This window comes from Leucoraja erinacea, chromosome 22 (assembly GCF_028641065.1).
Source record: "Leucoraja erinacea ecotype New England chromosome 22, Leri_hhj_1, whole genome shotgun sequence".
NCBI lineage: Eukaryota > Metazoa > Chordata > Chondrichthyes > Rajiformes > Rajidae > Leucoraja > Leucoraja erinaceus.
Genome location: NC_073398.1, coordinates 35,828,594 through 35,852,334, shown reverse-complemented (window position 1 = coordinate 35,852,334; position 23,741 = coordinate 35,828,594). Strand labels below are relative to the sequence as shown.

General features: G+C 46.1%; 1 protein-coding gene across 2 annotated transcripts in view; it reads right to left on the bottom strand.

Moving 5' to 3' along the window:
* Nucleotides 1-1,597: 1,597 nt before the first annotated feature.
* The window catches only part of prpf18 (PRP18 pre-mRNA processing factor 18 homolog (yeast)), a 35,450-nt gene continuing 13,306 nt past the window's right edge, over nucleotides 1,598-23,741 (bottom strand). For both annotated transcript variants that reach the window (XM_055653481.1, XM_055653479.1), the window contains exons 4-10: nucleotides 19,083-19,196; nucleotides 16,999-17,145; nucleotides 11,980-12,048; nucleotides 10,690-10,830; nucleotides 7,992-8,063; nucleotides 4,697-4,852; nucleotides 1,598-2,126 (exon numbers count right to left, since the gene is read on the bottom strand). In XM_055653481.1, the coding sequence (XP_055509456.1) occupies nucleotides 2,046-2,126; nucleotides 4,697-4,852; nucleotides 7,992-8,063; nucleotides 10,690-10,830; nucleotides 11,980-12,048; nucleotides 16,999-17,145; nucleotides 19,083-19,196 (780 nt within the window). In that variant the 3' untranslated portion in view covers nucleotides 1,598-2,045. The remainder of the gene's footprint in view (nucleotides 2,127-4,696; nucleotides 4,853-7,991; nucleotides 8,064-10,689; nucleotides 10,831-11,979; nucleotides 12,049-16,998; nucleotides 17,146-19,082; nucleotides 19,197-23,741) is intronic.

Below are 23,741 nucleotides of genomic sequence, written 5' to 3'. Positions count from 1 at the left end.
ACAGCACGCGTAGTCAGGATCGAACCCGGATCTGTGGCATTGTAAGGCAGCAACTCTACCGCTGCGCCACCGTGCCGCCCTTAAGCTTCTTCTTTCGTGTGTGTGTCCAGGGCCTAACGTTGTTGGACAACTTGTTCTATTTGATCTTCCGTTTGTGCACGTCGAGTTGACTGCATTATGTCGAAACTGGGCGGACCACGTGAAGGTTGCAATCTTCCACCCCCCCCCCCCCTTAAGCTTGAAAGAGTGCAGACAAGATTCATGAGGACATTGCCCAGACACGAGGGCCTGAACTACAGGGAGAGTGAGTTTGGGCAGGCCAGGACTTTATTCCTTGGAGCACAGAAGGACGAGGGGTGATCTTATAGACATATACAAAATCCTGACCTGAATGCACAGAGTCTTTTATCCAAAGTAGAGGAATCAAGAACCAGAGGATAAAGCTTTAAGGTGAAAGGGGGAAAAAATGAATAGGAACCTGAGGGCAGCTCTTTCACACAGAGGATGGTGGGTGTATAGAAACATAGAAAATAGGTGCAGGAGGAGGCCATTCGGCCCTTTGAGCCAGAACCACCATTCATTGTGATCATGGCTGATCGTCCACTATCAATAACCCGTGCCTGCCTTCTCCCCATATCCCTTCACTCCACTAGCCCCGAGAGCTCTATCTAACTCTCCCTTAAATCCATCCAGTGACTTGGCCTCCACTGCCCTCTGTGGCAGGGAATTCCATAAATTCACAACTCTCTGGGTGAAAACGTTTTTTCCCACCTCAGTCTTAAATGACCTCCCCTTTATTCTAAGACTGTGGCCCCTGGTTCTGGACTCGCCCAACATTGGGAACATTTTTCCTGCATCTAGCTTGTCCTGTCTGTGTGTTTATAATGTTTTATGTTTCCATGTATGTTTCCATCTATGTATAATACTCTATTTATGTATTTATATGTATAGAACAAGTGTCCAAAGGAGGCAGTGGAGGCAGGTACCATAAGACCATTGAGAAGACACTTGGACAAGGACATGGATAGGAAAAAGTGTAGGGGCTTTGATGGGACATTTTGGTTTCCTTGTTACATGACTATGTCTGTAGATATTCAGGGTGATTTGTTAAATTATAACATTATCCAAATCAATGTTGTTTGAACAGTGTGTAACATTATATTCTGCATTAAGGTATTTATCTATTGTCCAGCTTACGGCTTGATTGCCGTCATCCACAGTATGATTTGACTGGATAGCACGCAAACAAAGCTGTCCCCTGTATCTCTTTAGACTTTAGACATACAGCGTGGAAACAGGCCCTTCAGCCCACCGAATCCGCGCCGACCAGCTATTGCCCCGCACACTAGCACTATCTTACACACTGGGGACAATTTACAATTTTTCTGTAGCCAACTAACCTCCAAGCCTGTATGCCTTTGGAGTGTAGGGGGAAACCAGAGCACCCGGAGAAAACCCACGCGGTCACAGAGAGAACGTACACACAGACGGCACCCTTAGTCGGGATGGAACCCGGGCCTCTGGCGCAGCGAGCCAGCGACTCTACCGCTGCACCACCGTGCCGCGCCCCATCTAACGACAATAATAAACCAGCATAAAGCGTATAAATGTTTTATATTACAATGCTACAAAAACTATCGACCAAGGCAAGTACAATTAGTAGACAGTAGCGGAGGGACAAAAGTGAAATTTAGCCAAAACTAACTGAACAAAAATGGAGACTATTTAATAACGATATACATAATAATATAACTCTGCTTCTAATTGCTAATCCTCCCCACCCAACCCCCAAAATACTGCGTGAGTTATGTCCACATTAAAAAAAGTCTTGAATTACTCGAAGACTAATTGAAGAGAATTGAATACAGATGTTTACAAGTTATTTAATATTAAACAAACAGTTGAGAAACGTTGGAGTTTTGATGCCTTTCTGAAGAAAATGTACAAAGCACTAACTAGGTGCACATGATATATTGTTTATGGTTCATGTTGGCCCCAACTCTCTTACTCGTGAGCATATTGTACCCGGTCCAGAAGCACGCAGATCAGAGAGCGTTGTACTCCACGCACTTGGACGGGTCGGTAGAAAAATGCTTCTGACAGATGGTCATCAGTCGCTTCAGCCCCTAGAAACAAGTAACAAATGTTCACTGGGACAATCTTTAATACATGACATCTATTGCTCAATCATTCTGCATCCCATTGAAGTTACAATACAATACCCCCCCATCATAACTGGAGACACAAGAGACTGCAGATGCTGGAATCTTCAGATAAAGAAAAACAATAGGAGGGGCACAGTGACTGTCTGTGTGGAGTTTGCACGTTCTCCCTGTGACGGCGTGCAAGGGTCTCCTCCCACATCCCATGTCAAGTCAAGTCAACTTTATTTGTCACTTAGACATACAAGATTGAACAAATTTTATCCAAATATATCCGCCACTTGTGATAAATGTCTAGCCCAAAAGGCAACTATAACACACTCCTTAGTTTCATGCATAAAACTTTATAGATTTTGGAATTATATTTTTGAAATATTTACAAAATTATTCAAGACAAGAATGGAACCTAATACTGAAATGATTGTATTTGGTGTAATGGAAGATGGGAATAAATTGAACACATCTCAAAATCTATTCCTTAACTATGGTTTAATAATAGCAAAAAAATTAATACTTAAATTTTGGAAGGGTACATCAATACCAACACTTAAAATGTGGATTGCAAGTATGTTGGACACCGCTCATCTTGAGGAAATGCGATTCCTCCTAATGGATAAATCAGACCAATTCATAACGAGTTGGTCTCCATTCGTTGTTTTTTTGGAATCATATGGTGCAACACAATTGTAAAAAATAACTGTTTCAGGACTGGACGAGGGTTGGTCAAGATTATAAATAATGATCTCCTTTTCTTTTTTCTTTTATTTTCTTTTCACTATTTTCTCTCTCACCTTTCTTCATTTACTCGTTTTCTTTCTTCACACACTATATATTTCACATCTTTCTATCCTTTACTATCTAACTTCTTTTTCTTATTCTCATCTTTTTTCAATGTAACAAAAAAAAAAGAAGTTGTACATAAAATGTATTATGAAAATATATATTAGGCACTTTGGTGCCATATGACTGTACTTACTTCTAATAAAATAAAATATTAAAAAGAAAAAAAAGACATACAAGATGAAATGAAAGTGGCAATGCCTGTGGGATTGTGCAAAACAGAACAGAACCAGTATTTACATTTACAATATAAATAAAAACTAGGTAATTAGTCTCTGTCAAATTGTATCAAGTCTGTAAAGAGTGGATGCGAAAGTGGGATAACAGGACTTGATGTAAAGGAGTGATCGATGGTCAGTGTGGGCTCGGTGGGCCGAAGGGCCTGTTTCTGTGCTGTATCTCTAAACTAAGCGGGTCTCTAAATTCTCTTTTCCAGCTTCCCCCCGCCCCATAATACCTAAAGAAAGATAGACACAAAAAGCTGAAGTAACTCAGCACTTTGTGTATCCAGCAGTTTGTGTCTACCTTCGATTTAAACCAGAATCTACAGTTCTTTCCTACACATCTAAAGAAAGGTCCAGACCTGAAACGTCGACTAATCATGTTCTCCAGAGAGGCAGCCTGACCTGCTGAATTACTCAAGCCAAGAGCCAAGAGAGATTTATTGTCATGTGTCCCATTTGCTGCAGCACAACAGAATATGCAAACACAAAACAGAACGGCAGATAAAAGTTCAGTGTGTCTATAGACCATATATACACAATAAATAAACAGATAAAGTGCAATAATAATAAGACTGTTACTACTCAGAGCTTAATGTTTAAGAAGGAACTGCAGATGCTGGAGAATCGAAGGTTACACAAAAAAGCTGGAGAAACTCAGCGGGTGCAGCAGCATCTATGGAGCGAAGGAAATAGGCAACGTTTCGGGCCGAAACCCTTCTGGAAATAGGCAACGTTTCGGGCCGAAACCCGGAAGGGTTTCGACCCGAAACGTTGCCTATTTCCTTAGCTCCATAGATGCTGCTGCACCCGCTGAGTTTCTCCAGCTTTTTTGTGTAACCTTCACTACTCAGAGCTTGTTTGATGTCGTGTTTAATAGCCCGATGGCTGTGGGGAAGAAGCTGTTCCTGAACCTGGACGTTCCAGATTTCAGGCTCCTGTACCTTCTTCCCGATGGCTACTGCAGTAGAAACAAAGAACTGCAGATGCCAGTTTATAAATGAAGATAGAAGCAAACTGCTGGAGTAACTCAGCGGGTCAGGCAGTATCTCTGGAGAAAAAAGGATGGGTGACGTTTCAGGTAGTAACGGGTCAGGCAACTTGAGACTTTATTTTGTAAACCAGCACCCGCAGAGACATACAGCGTAGAAACAGGCCCTTCGGCCCAACTTGCCCACACCGGCCAACATGTCCCAGCTACACTAATCCCATTACACTAGTCATAGAGTGATACAGCGTGGAAACAGGCCCTTCGGCCCAACTTGCCCACACCAGCCAACATGTCTCATCTACACCAGTCCCACCTGCCTGCGCTTGGTCCATATCCCTCCAAACCTGTCCTGTCCATGTACCTGTCTAACTGCTTCTTAAACGTTGGGACAGTCTAAACTACCTCCTCTAGCAGCTCGTTCCATACACCCACCACCCTCTGGCCTTGCATCTTCTCTCTAAACTCAGAGCTTTCAGACAAACCTGAATGTATTTCCGCTGCGTTTCATCGTTTAATACATGGGCCACGTGCTTGGAGAAGATTTTTTCTCGACCAGTACGTGCGTGTATTCCCACCATGGTGACTCCGATGGGCCAGGGAGCGTTGCCAATGGCCATCTGAAGGTAAGCATCGTTCGCCTGCAGGGAAAGCAAACCGTGTATGTCAAATTCATACATACACAAAATTAATATCATCACTTGAAACCACGAGAGAGAGAGAGAGAGAGAGTCATAGAGTGATACAGCGAGGAAACGGGCCCTCGCTCCAGAGCAAACAAAATCATGGGAGACCCCTTCCACCCCTGCAACGGACTGTTCCAGCTGCTACGGTCAGGCAAACGCCTCCGTTGCCATGCGGTGAGAACGGAGAGGTTGAGAAGGAGTTTCTTCCCAGAGGCAATTCGGACTGTAAACGCCTATTTCACCAGGGACTAACTCTACTGAACGTTTTTCCTTCCATTATTTATTATGAATAAGAATATGTGTGTTATGATTGTGTTTATAATTTGTTTGGTTGTTTTGTTGTTGTGTCTTTTGTACAAAAGTCCGCGAGCATTGCCACTTTCATTTCACTGCACATCTCGTATGTGTATGTGACAAATAAACTTGACTTGACTTAGGCTCAACTTGCCCACACCGCCAACATGTCCCACCTGCCTGCAATTGGCCCATATCCTTCTAAACCTGTGCTATCCATGTACCTGTCTAAATATCGCTTAAACGTTGAGATAGTCCCTGCCTCAACTACCTCCTCCGGCAGCTTGTTCCATACACCCACCACCGCTTGTTCCTTTTAAATCGTCCCCACCCTCACCTTAAACCTATGCCCTCAGGTTCTTGATTCCCCTGTATGTTCATTGGCTCAACTCCTCAACTTGGCTACACAAAATGTGACTAGTTAATTGGTTAACTAGTGAATTTTTCTTTGTTACACGTCAAGGGGCGGCACGGTGGCACAGCGGTAGAGTTGCTGCCTCACAGCGCCAGACACCCGGGTTCGATCCCAACTGTGACGTTGCTGTCTATGTGGAGCTTGCACGTTTTCCCCCGCGACCGCATGGGTTTCCTCCCACATTACAAAGGCGTGCGGGTTTGTGGGATATCGGGCCTCTGTAAATTGTCCCCAGTGTGGATGAGAAAGTGGAATAACAGAGGTGGTGTGAACAGGTGATCGATGGCCAGTGTGGACTCGGTGGGCCGAAGGGCCTGTTTCCAAGCTGCATCTTTCAATCCATCAAGTAAGGCACCCATGTGTATATTAAAAAGTCTGGCTGGTGACCCACAGTGCCAACTTGGTTTAACAATCTTCATTATTTCCATGCATTCTGCTTGGCTTTTACTCCAAGGAGGATAGAGGACAGAAGTAGGGATCTCTTGCCAATGGGACATGGTTTTTAATGCAACCATACCCGACACCTTGTGTGTACATTTAGTCCACTTACTTATTATTTGCCTTGGAGATTGGGCAGTGGAAGAAGGGCCAGAATCGTGAGGACCATGCTGTCTTAGAAGAATAAGGGAAGTATCGCATTGAGGTGTATCCCCTTAGATACAGCTCTTAGGGCCAATGGAATCAAGGGGTATGGGGAGAAAGCAGGAACAGGGTACTGATTTAGGATGACCAGTCATGATCATATTGAATGGTGGTGCTGGCTCAAAGGGCCGAATGGCCTACTACTGTACCTATTGTCTGTTTCTATGAGCCTTGACATGGTAATGTTGAGTTGATTTTGGTCTATTATAATGTTACTGCGGTACAGTGTAAAGCTTTTGTTGCGTGCTATCCAGTCAGAGGAAAGACAATACATGATGACAATATAGCCATTCAGTGTACAGATACATGATAAGGGAATAATGTTTAGTGCAAGGTAAAAGCCATCAAAGATAGTCCGAAGGTCACCAATGAGGTAGATAGTAGTTCAGGACCGCTCTCTGGTTGTGGTAGGATGGTTCAGTGGCCTGATAACAGCCGGGAAGAAACTGTCCCTGAATCTGGAGGTGTGTGTGTGTTCGTTTTCACACTTCTGTACCTCTTGCCCGATGGAAGAGGGGAGAAGAGGGAGTGACCGGGGGTGAGACTGGTCCTTGATGATGCTGCTGGCGTTGCCGAGGCAGCGTGAGGTGGAGATGGAGTCGGTGGAAGGGAGGTTGGTTTGTGTGTGTGATGGTCTGGGTTGCTGGCCTTGCCGAGGCAGCGTGAGGTGTAGATGGAGTTAGTGGAAGGGAGGTTGGTTTGTGTGTGTGATGGTCTGGGCTGCTGGCCTTGCCGAGGCAAGGCGAGGTGTAGATGGGAGTCTAATGCTGGGAGAGTCATGAATGTGGAAGCAGAAGAGGAGGTGGATGAGGAGGGGAAAATGTGGGACGTAACTACCTACTGGAAATGAAATGTTAAGTTAGATCCTGCGTAAATTTAACATTTCCAGTGGAAATCATTGAGGACCCTCATTTAAGATCCGATATGGACCCAAAAAACAGCAATCTGTCTGAAAATAAAAAATAAACCCATATTTTCTTTGTCATTGTAAATATGTTGCACTTTTTTGACAATTCATTGATTTCTAACTTTCAAACAAACAATTCTGGCTTGAAAATTCATCTTATTCATATTAAACTATCAACACTGGAAAGGGCCTGTCCCACTTTCACAACCTTTTTTTACTCGTAGACATTTTTCATCATGCTAGAAAAACGCCCCGACCTACTTGATGCCACGAGTACCTATGACTAACATCACGGCCTGCTACGACCTCGTGACGACCCTGCTGCGAGTTTGAGTCGAGGGCAAACTCGGCAGAGGTCGTGAAAGTGGGACAGGCACCTTTAATATAGTGAAAGGGGTTTAACAATTAGCAAAGGTGGACAAAAAAGCTGGAGAAATTCAGCGGGTGAGGCAGCATCTATGGAGCGAAGGAATGGGTGACGTTTCGGGTCGAGACATGGAAAGCATCTATGGAGCGAAGGAATGGGTGACGTTTCGGGTCGAGACATGGAAAGCATCTATGGAGCGAAGGAATAGGTGACGTTTCGGTTCGAGACCTGGAGAGCATCTATGGAGCGAAGGAATAGGTGACGTTTTCGGGTCGAGACCTGGAAAGCATCTATGGAGCGAAGGAATAGGCGACGTTTCGGGTCGAGACCCTTCCGGGTCTCGACCCGAAACGTCGCCTATTCCTTCGCTCCATAGATGCTGCCTCACCCGCTGAGTTCCTCCAGCATTTTATGTCTGCCTTCGATTTTCCCAGCATCTGCAGTTCTTTCTTAATAATTGGTGACATACCTTGACATATTCTCTCTGCAACATGAACTTGATGATATCAGTTATAGATTCTTTGATGTCTTGAGGCAGGGTCTGTGGGGGGGAAAGTAAAAGAAACATACTCTCATTTCCACGATATCATATGACATGAAATCATAGCAATTTAATGTTAGCACCAACTATAATGGGCTAATCATTCATAGCCTGTACAATGTCACCCCGATAAACACGGCAGTGGCAGTAATCAGAGAGAATAATGTATTGATGATGAATGTCACAGTCAGCTTTCTCACGCTCTGCCACAAAGTGCAATCAGCACGAGGGGACTATCAAATGCTGCTCAAGGTTTATGGATTTCCGGAATACTCGGCAAATTTATTCAGCAATAAATTATATCCTTTTGAGGTCAAATTGGGAAAAACATTCTAATCTGCATTGCTATGGGAATGTTCAACTGTGTACATTCCCATTACTGAAAACACTTAGCAGTTCAGAACCGGGCGGTGCAGCGGGTGGTGCTGCTGCCTCACAGCGCCAGGGACCCAGGTTCCACCCCGACCACGGGTGCTGTCTGTACGGAGTTTGCATGTTCTCCCCCCCCCTGAGGGGTTGGACAGGCTAGATGCAAGAAGATTGTTCCCGATGTTGGGGAAGTCCAGGACAAGGGGGTCACAGCTTAAGGATAAGGGGGAAATCCTTTAAAACCGAGATGAGAAGAACTTTTTTCACACAGAGAGTGGTGAATCTCTGGAACTCTCTGCCACAGAGGGTAGTTGAGGCCAGTTCATTGGCTGTATTTAAGAGGGAGTTAGATGTGGCTCTTGTGGCTAAGGGGATCAGGGGGTATGGAGAGAAGGCAGGTACAGGATACTGAGTTGGATGATCAGCCATGATCATATTGAATGGCGGTGCAGGCTCGAAGGGCCGAATGGCCTACTCCTGCACCTAATTTCTATGTTTCTATGACCTGCGTGGGTTTTCTCCAGTTTCCTCCCACACTCCATAAACGTACAGGTTTGTAGTTTACTTAGCCCCAGTGTGTATGGGAGAGCGTTAGAGTGCGGGGATCGCTGGTCGGCGCGGACTCGGTGGGCCGAAGGGCCCGTTTCCGCGCTGTAATCTCTAGACTAAAACTAAACTGATAAATGTTTGGCACAGTGGCAGATGAGACATACGAGGCATGTTACCGGTACTGGAGGGCCTGAGCTACAGGGAGAGGTTGGGCAGACCAGGACTTTATTCCTTCGAGCTCAGGAGGATGAAGAGTGATTTTTTAAGAGGTGCATAAAATCATGTTATAGGAGCAGAATTTGGCCATTCGTCCCATCAAGTCTACGACACCTTTCACCTTTTAATCCCATTCTCATGAGATGATGAGGGTTTAAGATCATGAGGGCAGATGCAAGGTTGTTTACCCGGATAGGGGAATCATTACCAGAGGGGCAACGTTCTCCCTCAGGGTGGTGCGTGCATGGAATGAGCTGCCAGAGGGGGCAATTGCGACAAGTGCTAGTCTAGAACATCATTGACAAGACAGGTAGTACATGGAAAGGAAAGATTTAGAGGGATCTGGGCTAAAGGCGGTAGACCAGCGTAGATGAGGCATCTTGGTCGGCACGGGCAAGTTTCCCTGTCGTACGACTGATGTCTGCACGTCCTCCCTGTAACCGGGTTTCCTCCGGCTGTTCCGGTTTGCTCCCACATCCCAGTTTTGCAGGTGAATTGGCAGGGAAACTTGCCTACATGTTTGTCTCTATCACATGGAATGAAATAGTGAAAAGCTTTCTTTGTGGTGTGCTTCCAGTGAACACACTATAAAAGAGTGAGTCCCACCGCAAATTGGAGGAGCAGCACCTCATATTTCGCTTGGGTAGTTTACACCCCAGTGGTATGAACATTGACTTCTCCAATTTCAGGTAGTCCCTGCTTTCTCCCTCCTTCCCCTCCCCTTCCCAGCTCTCCCACTGTTCCTTTCTTCTTCCCGCCCCCTCCCCCACATCAGTCTGAAGGAGGGTCTCGACCCGAAACGTCACCTATTCCTTTGCTCCATAGATGCTGCCTCACCCGCTGAGTTTCTCCAGTATTTTTGTCTACCCTTGATTTCTCCAGCATCTGCAGTTCTTTCTTAAACAGACTATAAATGATTGCAATCAACCTGTCCACAGTGTACAAACACAGGGTAAGGGATATATTGTTTAGGTTTCAGAGATACAGCATGGAAACAGGCCCTTCAGCCCACAGAGTCCACACCGACCAGCAATCCCGCTACACTAACACGATCACCCTGGGGACAATTTGCACTTATACCAATCTAATTAACCTATAAATCTGTGCGTCTTTGGAGTGCGGGAGGAAACCGAAGATCTCGGAGAAAACCCACGCAGGTCAGGGGGAGAACGTGCAAACTCCGTACAGACAGATCCTGACTACGGGTGCTGTCTGTATGGAGTTTGAACGTTCTCCGCGACCCGCGTAGATTTCCTCCCACACTCCAAAGATGTACAAGTTCATTGGCTTCTGCAAGAATTGTAAATTGTCCCCCAGTGTGTTGGAGAGTGCCAGTGCACGGGGCTCAGGTCGGCACAGACTTGATGGGCCGAAGGGTCTGTTTCCTGCTCCGTATATCGCTAAACAAAATCCATAGCCACAGAGAACAGCTCCTCTAGTAATTAGAACAAACAGTGACATGATTGCAGCTTTGGCAGAAGAGGCTGCTCACCTTTTTCCGCAGTTTCCTGAAGAGAGGTTTTAAGTACGATTCCGTTTGCTTGTGAGTCGCCCCAGCCAGTTTGCCTTGTACACTGACCTTCAAATAATCCTCTCTAGCATTTAGATCTTTAGCCCAAACATCCAGCAGAAACTAAAGGAGAAAGAAAAGTAGATTACGGCACATTACCGAATAAATTAGATTCAAATAATTCCACTTTTCTCCGCAGAAATTTAGAAAGGAAATTGAATCAATATATCAATAGTAGAGTTCCACAGTGAAGTTCAGCTTCAGAGATGGCCACAGAGTGCTGGAGTAACTCAGCGGGTCAGGCAGCATCTGTGGAGAACATGGATAGGTGACGTTTCACAGAGTGCTGGAGTAACTCAGCGGGTGCAGCAGCATCTATGGAGCTAAGGAAATAGGCAACGTTTCGGGCCGAAACCCAGAAGGGTTTCGGCCCAAAACGTTGCCTATTTTCAGAAGGGTTTCGGCCCGAAACGTTGCCCATTTCCTTCGCTCCATAGATGCTGCTGCACCATTACTCAGCGGGTCAGGCAGCATCTGTGGAGAACATGGATAGGTGACGTTTCACAGAGTGCTGGAGTAACTCAGCGGGTCAGGCAGCATCTGTGGAGAACATGGATAGGTGACGTTTCACAGAGTGCTGGAGTAACTCAGCGGGTCAGGCAGCATCTGTAGAGAACATGGATAGGTGACGTTTTGAGTCGAGACCCTTCTTGCAAGAATACCATATCTGAAGATATAACCTGGTGCATCATGGGTACTGACCTCCCTACCATTAAAGGGATCTATAGGAGGTGCTGCATCAAAAATGCAGTCAGTATCAAAGATTTAAATCTAACTGTCCACTCTCGTATATCGCTACGTAGACAGAAATGCTGGAGAAACTCAGTGGGTGATATATGTGTTGTGTAGTATTGTAATTTACCGTACTTCTAATAAAAATAACAAAAAAAAACTCAGCGGGTGAGGCAGCATCTATGGAGCGAAGGTGACGTTTCGGGTCTCCACCTTTCATCAGACTGGGTCTCGACCCGAAACGTCACCTATGCCTTCGCTCCATAGATGCTGCTGCACCCGCTGAGTTTCTCCAGCACTTTTTGTCTACATTCGATTGTCCAGCATCTGCAGTTCCTTCTCAAATAAATAGTTTGAAGGTTAATTGGCTTCTGTAAATTGCAGGGAGAACGGTCACGGGGAGAATAAACAAACTCCGTACGGTCGTCAGAATCTACCGCTGCGCCACGGTAAATATACCATCAATGTATTCAGCCTTACCCTGAGAACTTTGGTTATGATGTCCATGTCTTTGTAGTCGTTATCTTGACCCAAGGACTCGCCCAACGCCTGCATTAAAAAAACAACCCATGAATGCTCACATGTTGAAGCACTGTAAATGAAACACTGAACAGTAGCTAATAGAATAAAGGGCCTGCCCCACGCGGCAATTTTGTTTCGGCGACTAACGGTATCATCGACTGGCGTATCAGGTCACCGAGAAAGACTTATTGACGAGCGGTGATTTTTCAACACTTTATTTTGTCGCAGCTGGGTTTTGAAATGTTCAAAATATCTTGGCGACCCTGAGCCGAAAAAAAACGGCTAGTGGGACAGGCCCTTAAGGGGGATATAGACCACGTAAAAGCAGTTGGGATTAGTCGCAATTGGCGCCATTGATAGCAGAGACATTGTGGGCCGAATGGCCTGTCCCTGTGCTGATGCCAGAATCATAGACTATGGCGGGTGTAACGAGCTGCCACAGGAGGCAGGTACTATAAGCACAGAATCGTATATCCTTTGGCCCAACTTAACCAAGATGTTAGTGCCACTTGCCCACATTTGTAATCTACTTATTGATTTATTTATTCATTTATCTGTGCATCTATCGATTTATGTTTTTCAAATTTAAAAATATGTATTTGTGTCCCATACTTAAAAGACACCTTGGACAGGTACACAGGTAGAAAAGGTTTAGCGGGATATGGGTCAAGCACACGAAAATGGGCCTAGTCGAGACTGGGCACCTTGGTCATCATGTGTGAGTTGGGCCAAAGGGCCTGTTCCCGTGCAACGTGACTCTATGACTAACACACTGTAGGAGAGACAGAAAATGCTGGAGTAACTCAGCGGGACAGGCAGTATCTGGAGAGAAGGAATGGGTGACGTTTCGGGTCGAGACCCTTCTTCAGACCTGGAATGCCACCAGTTCCTTCTCTCCAGAGACGCTGCCTGTCTCGCTGAGTTACTCCAGCTTTTTGTGTCTATCTTCGTCTGCTGTTCCTTCCTACACACTGTAGGAGGGGACTATACTAGTACAGGGTAGTATGTGGCACAGCGGTAGAGTTGCTGCTGCCTTACAGCGCCAGAGACCCGGGTTCGATCCTGACTCTGGGTGCTGTCTGTACGGAGTTTGTACGTTCTCCCCGTGACCTGCGTAGGTTTTCCCCAGGAGCTCCGTTTTCCTCCCATATTCCAAAGACACGTGCAGGTTAGTAGATTAATTGGCTAGGTAAAATTGTAAATTGTCCCTTGTGTGTGTGTGTGTGTGTGTGTGTGTGGTGTGTGTGTGTGTGTGTGTGTGTGTGTGTGTGTGTGTGTGTGTGTGTGTGTGTGTGTGTAGGATAATGTTAATGTGCAGGGTTGATGGTCGGCGCAGACTTGGTGGGTTGAAGGGCCTGTTTCCGTGCTGTATCTTAAAAGTAAACTAGTCGTGGAGTTCCAGAATACAAGTAGCAGAACAAATTGCCATCACAGCCCCTTGTGCCTACTCCACCTTCAGTGGGTCAAAGCCGACCTCACACTGCGAGCAGCACTTTCCAACACTCCATTCCATGGCCAGGTTCATAGATAGGAAAAGTTTGGAAGGATATGGGCAAATGGGACTAATTTAGATAGGGCATCTTGGTCGGCATTGATGAGTTGGGCTGAAGGGCCTGTTTCTATGCCGTACACCTACAGTTGGGCCACAGTTTAAGAATAAGGAGTAAGCCATTTAGAACGGAGACGAGGAAACATTTTTCCACACAGAGAGTTGTGAGTCCGTGGAATTCTCTGCCTCAGAGGGCGGTGGAGGCCGTTTCAAGAGAGAGCTAGATAGGGCTCTTAAAGATAGCAGAGTCAGGGGATACGGGGAGAAGGCAGGAACGGGGTACTGATTGGGGATGATCAGCCATGATCACATTGAATGGTGGTGCTGGCTGGAAGGGCCGAATGGCCTACTCCTGCACCTATTGTCCATTGACTACTTCCTTAATATTCAACAAAATTAATTCCGTTAAATGGTAACAAAAAACAAAAAATACTGGGAACACTGAGACCTGGGAGCAGAGAATCTGATACCTCAATGTTGCTGCTCTCAATATAAACGTTCTCTGACATGCCAAGCAGTATTGTATTTCTGTTTCAGGCGACAGAATTGTTAATCTTCACTGCCCAAGATAGCATGTTGGAGGTAGGAGTCTGAGCGATGGGATTAAAATTAGACTGCGTCGCTGTCAAGCTAAGGTCATGTACTTTCTCCTGAGATGAGGGGTGAGGGGTGGGGGGAGTCCAGAACCAGGGGCCACAGTTTAAGAATAAGGAGTAAGCCATTTAGAACGGAGACGAGGAAACACTTTTTCCCACAGAGGGTTGCGAGTCTATGAAATTCTCTGCCTCAGACGGCGGTGGAGGCCGGTTCTCTGGATACTTTCAAGAGAGAGCTAGATAGGGATCTATCCAGACTGTCTTATAAAGAAAGACTGGATAGACTTGGTTTATACTCTCTAGAATTTAGAAGATTGAGAGGGGATCTTATAGAAACTTACAAAATTCTTAAGGGGTTGGACAGGCTAGATGCAGGAAGATTGTTCCCGATGTTGGGGAAGTCCAGGACAAGGGGTCCAATTTATCCTTTAAAACCGAGATGAGAAGAACTTTTTTCACACAGAGAGTGGTGAATCTCTGGAACTCTCTGCCACAGAGGGTAGTTGAGGCCAGTTAATTGGCTATATTTAAGAGGGAGTTAGATGTGGCCCTTGTGGCTAAGGGGATCAGGGGGTATGGAGAGAAGGCAGGTACGGGATACTGAGTTGGATGATCAGCCATGATCACATTGAATGGCGGTGCTAGCTCGAAGGGCCGAATGGCTTACTCGTGCACTTATGTCTATTGTCTATAAAGCTAGGATCAGCCCCCAGGCTAGGTCTGGGAAGCTAACAACTTGCAGCAAGCATCAGGAGTTATTTCTGTGGCATCGGCTGCTTTGAATCACGGGAAATTGAAACTGGATTGAGTTCAGAGAAGCTGTTCAGAGTTTGGGCGGCACGGTGGCGCAGCGGTAGAGTTGCTGCCTCACAGAGACCCGGGTACGATCCTGACTACGGGCGCTGTCTGTACGGAGTTTGCACGTTCTCCCCGTGACCTGCATGGGTTTTCTCCGGGTGCTCCGGTTTCCTCCCACACTCCAAAGACGCGCAGGTTTGTAGGTTAATTGGTTTTGGAAATAAATGGTCCCTAGTGCGTGTAGGATAGTGGAAGTGAGCGGGGATCGCAGGTCGGTGCGGACTCAGTGGGCCGAAGGACCTGGTTCCCAAGCTGTATCTCCAAACTAAACAAACCTAAGATCTACGAGGATATTGTCAGGACCCGCTGGCCTGAGCTACAGGGAGAGGTTGTGCAGGCTGGAACTCTTAGGGCTGAGGAGGATGAGGGGTGATCTTATAGAGGTGTATAGAGTATGGAAAGTGTGGAGAGAGTGTCCAGCTTTAAGTTTCTGGGCACTCACATTTCAGAGGACCTCACATGGTTCACAAACACCGCTGCGCTGGTCAAGAAGGCACAGCAACGACTGTTCTTCCTGACGACAATAAAAAAGACTGGTCTGCCCCAACAGCTGCTGACAACGTTCTAGCGCTGCACCACAGAGAGCATATTAACGTATGGCATCTCTGTGTGGTATCTCAGCTGCACGGAGGCGGAGAGGAGAGCTCTTCAGCGCGTCGTCCACAGAGCGCAGAGGATCATTGGGACACATCTACCAGCCTTGGAGGGCATCTACCACACACGGTGCCTCAGGAAGGCCGTCAGCATCCATAAAGACTCCTCACACCCTTGTAACGGACTGTTCGAACTACTTCCCTCCGGCAGACGTTACAAGGCCTTCTATGCCCGAACCTCCAGACTCAGAAACAGCTTTATTCCCAGAGCTATAGCGGCTCTGAACCGGCCCTGCTGAGTGCCCCCCATCCCGCCCCCCGGACTGTCTCCCTTGGATGGTCACGTCACACAGCTTATTTATTTATTTTACTTTTCATTAACATCGGTTGGAGCTGCATACTAAATCTCGTTGCACTAACGTGCAATGACAATAAAATATATTATTATTATTATTATTATTATAATAACACGAGGGGAATAGATAGGTTGAATGCAGTCTTTTACCCAGGGTAATGGAATCAAGAACTAGAGAACAAAGTTGGAGGGGAAAGGTATAATAGAAACCTAAATGACAAACTTTTAACCGAGAAGGTTGTGAGTGCATGGAACGAGCTGTTGGAGATGGTAGTTGAGACAGGAACTAGAACAGCATTTAAAGGGCACTTGGACGGAGACAAGGATAGGAAAAGTTGAAAAAGGATATGGGCCAAATAGGACTCATGTAGATGGGGCATCATGGTCAGAATGAATGAGTTGGGCCAAAGGGCCTGTTTTTCATGCTCTGTGACAAGCAGTTAGTTTTTACCCAAGTAATTTTGACAAGATCAAAGAGCGACCATAAAATTAACCAGGGTAGACAAAAATGCTGGAGAAACTCAGCGGGTCAGGCAGCATCTATGGAGCAAAGGAATAGGTGACGTTTTGGGTCAAGATACTGAAAGCATCTATGGAGCGAAGGAATAGGTGACGTTTCGGGTCGAGACGGAAGGATCTCGACCTGAAACGTTGCCTATTCCTTCGCTCCATAGATGCTGCCTGTCCCGCTGAGTTTCTCCAGCATTTTTGTCTACCTTCGATTTTTCCAGCATCTGCAGTTCTTTCTTAAACAAAATGAACCAGAGTTAGATCATGAATATAAAGACAAACGATCAGGTTGTAAAAGTCGATTTGGTTGGATAGTAAACTGGTTGTCAATAATGTCCATAATCCCAAAATAATCTTGAATAAAAATTTCCAACTAACCCCACTGTAAAATGCGACCATTCTGTGTTTCAAATTGCCATTTATTCATCAAGGTAGTGTTAGATGATAAAACCAAAGATTTAAAACCTTCATAGCTCCTGCCTTCAGATAGCCCCATCGTACAAAGCCCTTACTTACCTCCAGCTCCTCTATGGTGGTGTTTTCTTCATGAATTTTCAGGTCATTCTGCTCCACTTGTTCACCCTGCTCCTGTCCAGCCGCAAACTCATTCAGATTCTGCTGGTCTACCTTGTCCATGGCAGTTTTCAAGTCATTCCGCAAACCCTACAGGCAGGAATAGAGAAACGTTCAGACTGAAGTTCCAGCTCAACGTCCACATTTATTGTCACATGCACCAATTAAGGTCCAGTGATATTTGAGTTACCGTGCAGACATACAAGTCACACAAACGCAGTACACGATGGAGTGTAACATAAACATCCACCACAGTAGAATCACATTCCTCACCGATGAAGTTCACTCAATCTTCCTCCAAGAAGGGAAGTGTTGTGTGTTTGGGTGCTTGGAACTGACTTAAAGTAACACTCAGATACGGGAGTAAACTAACAAGTTTAATTATTCCAGAATGCCACCTTGAGTCTCCCTAGCGCATGAATCCCCTCGCACAAGACATAGCACATGCCAATTATATCACACTGCTCCCCCTTTAACTTGGAGGCAGGTAACACCATTTATATAATATACACCACAGGTAGAAACAAAAAAACCATGGCAGCACAGTAGCGCAGCGGTAGAGTTGCTATCTCACCGCGCCAGAGAACTGGGTTGGTGCCTGACGACAGATATTTTCTGTGAGGAGTTTGTGCATTCTCCCTGTGACCCTGTGGGTTTTCTCCAGGTGCTCTGTTTTCATCCCGCACTCCAAAGATGTACAGGTTTGTGAGTTAATTGGCTTCTGTAAATTGTCCGTAGTGTGTAGGATAGTGCTCTTAAAGATAGCGGAGTCAAGGGATATAGGGAGAAAGCAGGAACGGGGTACTGATTGTGGATGATCAGCCATGATCACATTGAATGGCGGTGCTGGCTCAAAGGGACAAATGGCCTACTCCTGCACCTATTGCCTATTGTATGGGGGTGATCGCTGGTCGGGGTGGACTTGCTGGGCTGAGAGGCCTGTTTCTGCGCTGTATGTTTAAAGACATTACTGCAGATGCTGGTTTATACCAAAGATGGACACAAAAAAGCTGGAGTAACTCAGCGGGTCAGGCAGCATCTTATGAGACAAAGAATGGGTGACGTTTTGGGTTGGAACCCTTCTTCAGACTGAAACGAGATGATGGGGGCGGAGTGGGGGGGTTGGGGGAGGAGAAGAGAGATGGAGAGCTGGAGGTGACAGAAGACCAGGACCAATCAGGTCAGCCATAAATGATCTCTTAAAACCCAGCGGAATGAACACTGAATTCTCTAATACACTCACCTCCCCTCCCTGCCCCCTTCCCCCACCCTGTCATTTTACCAGTTCCACAGTTCTCCACATGCTTCTCTTGAGATCACACCTTCCCCAGCCAACCATACAAGATAACACCCTGCTGAAGCTCATTTGCCACTGGCCTCGACTGTTCCTGGTCTTTGGTCGCCTCCAGCTCTTCTCTTCTCCTCTCTTCCTCCTCTCCTCCTCTCTCTCTCTCCCCCCCACCTCTCTCTCCCCCCCTCCTCTCTCTCTCCCCCTCCTCTCTCCCTCCTCCCCCCCACCCCTCCCCGCCTTCACTTTCAGTCTGAAGGGTCCTGACACGAAACGTCACCTATCCATGTTCTCCACAGATGCTGCCTGACCCGCTGAGTTACTCCAGCACCCTGTGAAACGTCACCTATCCATGTTCTCCACAGATGCTGCCTGACCCGCTGAGTTATGGTGCAGCAACATCTATGGAGCGAAGGAAATAGGCAAAGTTTCGGGCCGAAACCCTTCTGGAAATAGGCAACGTTTCGGGCCGAAACCCGGAAGGGTTTCGACCCGAAACGTTACCTATTTCCTTAGCTCCACAGATGCTGCTGCACCCGCTGAGTTACTCCAGCACTCTGTGAAACGTCACCTATCCATGTTCTCCACAGATGCTGCCTGACCCGCTGAGTTACTCCAGCACACTGTGTCCATCCATGAATTAACATAGTCTCCAACATAGCATTGTGATATTCAAGCTTCAAGTGGGAATGTTTCTGTTTCTGTATAAAATGCCACTCGTACAAAATGGAAACATTACCTTATTAATCTCAGGAGTTAGGATTTCTATTTTTCGAAGACGTTGGAAAGCTTCGTAGTCGGATTCAGCAAACAGGCGAATTGGCTCTCCACGTTCACGGAGTCTTCGAATCACCTTGGAAAATAACAAGTATGATTTTAATCACAGGAATTGCAACGCTGGTAAGCCCTTCTTTGGACATCTCCAGAATAATATTTGTTTAAGTTTATGATTGTCACATGCACCGAGCTTTGTTTTTCATGCTATCAAATCAGATCAGATAATACCACAAATGCAATCAGGTCAAACTCAAGTACAATGGGTAGAGCAAAGGGGAAGATACAGAGTGCCCTTGCCATCACTCTGATACAAGTTAATCTTCGTCTCATCTGTCCACAAGACCTTTTTCCAGAACTGTGGTTGCTCTTTCAATTACTTCTTGGCAAACTGTAACCTGGCCATCCTATTTTTGAAGAGGAGACCAAGATTAACTTATATCAGAGTGATGGGAAGAGCAAAGTATGGAGGAGAGAAGAAAAATCCAAAGCACACCACCTCATCTGTGAAACACGGTGGTGGGGGTGTTATGGCCTGGGCATGTATGGCTGCTGAAGGTGCTGGCTCACTTATCTTCATTGATGATACTACTGCTGATGGTAGTACCATAATGAATTCTGAAGTGTATAGACACATCCTATCTGCTCAAGTTCAAACAAATGTCTCAAAACCCATTGGCCCGCGGTTCATTCTACAGCAAGACAATGATCCCAAAAATACCGCTAAAGCAACAAAGGAATTCTTCAAAGCTAAAAAATGGTCAATTCTTGATTGGCCGGTCTGAACCCAATTGAGCAGGTCTTATATATGTTGACTAGACGACCCGTGGACCCGTTGGGTTCCCGTTGTGACAGATTTGTAGTAAAATCCAAGGATTTCACACACGAGGGCGGATACCGGGCTCGGCAATCCTCCAGCAACTGGTGATGTCCATGAATCGCAGACTTCAAGCAGTCATTGCATGCATAGGATATGCAACAAAATACTAAACGTGACTACTTTCATTTACATGACATTGCTGTGTCCCAAACATTATGGTGCCCTGAAATGGTGGGGGGGGGGAGACTATGTATAAACACTGCTGTAATTTCTACATGGTGAAACCAAAATGTATAAAAATACCCTTTAATAAAATCAGACAATGTGCACTTTAACCACATGTGATTTCTTTCTGTTACAAATCTCAAATTGTGGATTCCAGAGGCAAATCAATAAACAATGAGTCTTTGTCCCAAACATTATGGAGGGCCCTGTATTTGTGAGAGTAAAACCAAATACAAAGCCTACAATTTTTAATGTTACCCTCAGGAGACAAAACAACTTCCTGCTTGAAATAAGCGTTGGCACTGAGGTTTCCTTTCCCTTCAGGGAACCAAGCTGAATTAACCGAGGTAGCAGCTTTCCTCTCCATCCATCTTAAAATACATTAGGTGTGGTACAACAGCACCATCTACTGCAATCCCATCCCAAACACTTGGAAGCGAATAGGAATAGTAATTACGCTCAAAACTTTCATCCCGTCAGATCGGTAAGTCACGATTCAAGACTCAAGTGAGCAATTTGAGAAGTTAATACAGGAAAGAAAGGAACTTCCAGTTACAGGTAATGTCTGAAAATAGAAACAAAGAACTGCAGATGAAGTTTCATAACAAAGATAGACACAAAGTGCTGGAGTAATTCAGCGGGTCAGGCAGCACCTCAGGAGAAAAAAGGACGGGTGATGTTCCGGTTCTTCAATCTTTTTTTTTCTCCCGAGATGCTGCCTGACCCGCTGAGTAACTCCAGCATTTTGTGTCGATATAACAGATAATGTCTATTATTTCAAAAAGCACTTTGTATGAAGTGCGGCACGGTGGCGCAGCGGTAGAGTTGCTGCCTCACAGCACCAGAGACCCAGATTCATCCTGACTAAGGGTGCCGTCTATACAGAGCCTGTGGGTTTTCCCTGGGTGCTCCGGTTTCCTCCCTCACTCCAAAGACGTACAGGTTTGATGGTTACTTGGCTTTGGTAAAATTGTCCATAGTGTGTAGGATAGTGATTGTGAAGTGGTTTCAGGTGAACAACCTCCCACAAACAACAGTATGATTGATTCAAGATTCAAGAGAGTTTATTGTCTTGTTTCCCTGATAGGCCAATGAAATCCTTGCTTTGCTTCAGCACAACAGAATATAGTAAGCATGAATAAAGAACAGATCAGTGTGTCCATATACAATTGTATAAATATAGACACACATGAATAAATAAACTGATAAAGATAATGGGCTATTAATGTTCAGAGTTTTGTCCGAGCCAAGTTTAATAGCCTGATGGCTGTGGGGAAGTAGCTATTCCTGAACCTGGTCGTTGCAATCTTCAGGCTCCTGTACCTTCTACCTGAAGGTAGCGGGGAGATGAGTGTATGGCCAGGATAGTGTGGGTCCTTGATGATGCTGCCAGCCTTTTTGAGGCAGCGACTGCGATAGATCCCCTCGATTAAAGGGAGCTCAGAGCTGATGATAGACTGGGCTGTGTTTACTACTTTTTGTATAATGATCCACGCTACAATGCTGAGAACTATATTCTGCACTCTGTATCTTCCCCTTTGCTCCACCTATTGTACTGGAGTTTGACTTGAATGTATTTATGTTTAGTATTATCTGATTTGATTGGACAGCGTGCAGAACAAAGCTTTCCACTGTACCTCAGTACACGTGAAAATAATTAACCTAAACATAAAGATTTTGTTTTGTGATAATGATTGATGGATATAGACAGAAAGGCAAGAAATTCTTCTTTTAGCAAAATGCCATAAAAAGCTTCTAACAGCTCATCCAAAACGCAGTATAATATCATGTTAGTACTACAATGCAATATCAGCCTAGACTTCAACATCTCTGAGGTGGGACGTGAGCAGCTGAGGTGGGACTGACTCCGAGATGAGACTGCTACTTTCTAGCACTGACACTTGTTATTCCTACCCAGCGGAATAAGTAGCAGTCGGATATTTGTCTGAAGAACGATTCCGACCCGAAATGTCACGTACTCATGTTCTCCACAGATGCTGCCTGACTCACTGAGTTACTCCAGCACTCTGTGAAACGTCACCTATCCATGTTCTCCACAGATGCTGCCTGACCCGCTGAGTTACTCCAGCACTCTGTGAAACGTCACCTATCCATGTTCTCCACAGATGCTGCCTGACTCACTGAGTTACTCCAGCACTCTGTGAAACATCACCTATCCATGTTCTCCACAGATGCTGCCTGACCCGCTGAGTTACTCCAGCACTCTGTGAAACATCACCTATCCATGTTCTCCACAGATGCTGCCTGACCCGCTGAGTTACTCCAGCACTCTGTGAAATGTCACCTATCCATGTTCTCCACAGATGCTGCCTGACCCGCTGAGTTACTCCAGCACTCTGTGAAACGTCACCTATCCATGTTCTCCACAGATGCTGCCTGACCCGCTGAGTTATGGTGCAGCAGCATCTATGGAGCGAAGGAAATAGGCAACGTTTCGGGCCGAAACCCTTCTGGAAATAGGCAAAGTTTCGGGCCGAAACCCGGAAGGGTTTCGACCCGAAACGTTGCCTATTTCCTTAGTTCCATAGATGCTGCTGCACCCGCTGAGTTACTCCAGCACTCTGTGAAACGTCACCTATCCATGTTCTCCACAGATGCTGCCTGACCCGCTGAGTTACTACAGCACTCTGTGAAACGTCACCTATCCATGTTCTCCACAGATGCTGCCTGACCCGCTGAGTTACTCCAGCACTCTGTGAAACGTCACCTATCCATGTTCTCCACAGATGCTGCCTGACCCGCTGAGTTACTCCAGCACTCTGTGAAACATCACCTATCCATGTTCTCCACAGATGCTGCCTGACCCGCTGAGTTACTCCAGCACTCTGTGAAACATCACCTATCCATGTTCTCCACAGATGCTGCCTGACCCGCTGAGTTACTCCAGCACTCTGTGAAATGTCACCTATCCATGTTCTCCACAGATGCTGCCTGACCCGCTGAGATACTCCAGCACTCTGTGAAACGTCACCTATCCATGTTCTCCACAGATGCTGCCTGACCCGCTGAGTTATGGTGCAGCAGCATCTATGGAGCGAAGGAAATAGGCAACGTTTCGGGCCGAAACCCTTCTGGAAATAGGCAAAGTTTCGGGCCGAAACCCGGAAGGGTTTCGACCCGAAACGTTGCCTATTTCCTTAGCTCCATAGATGCTGCTGCACCCGCTGAGTTACTCCAGCACTCTGTGAAACGTCACCTATCCATGTTCTCCACAGATGCTGCCTGACCCGCTGAGTTACTCCAGCACTCTGTGAAACGTCACCTATCCATGTTCTCCACAGATGCTGCCTGACCCGCTGAGTTACTACAGCACTCTGTGAAACGTCACCTATCCATGTTCTCCACAGATGCTGCCTGACCCGCTGAGTTACTCCAGCACTCTGTGAAACATCACCTATCCATGTTCTCCACAGATGCTGCCTGACCCGCTGAGTTACTCCAGCACTCTGTGAAACATCACCTATCCATGTTCTCCACAGATGCTGCCTGACCCGCTGAGTTACTCCAGCACTCTGTGAAATGTCACCTATCCATGTTCTCCACAGATGCTGCCTGACC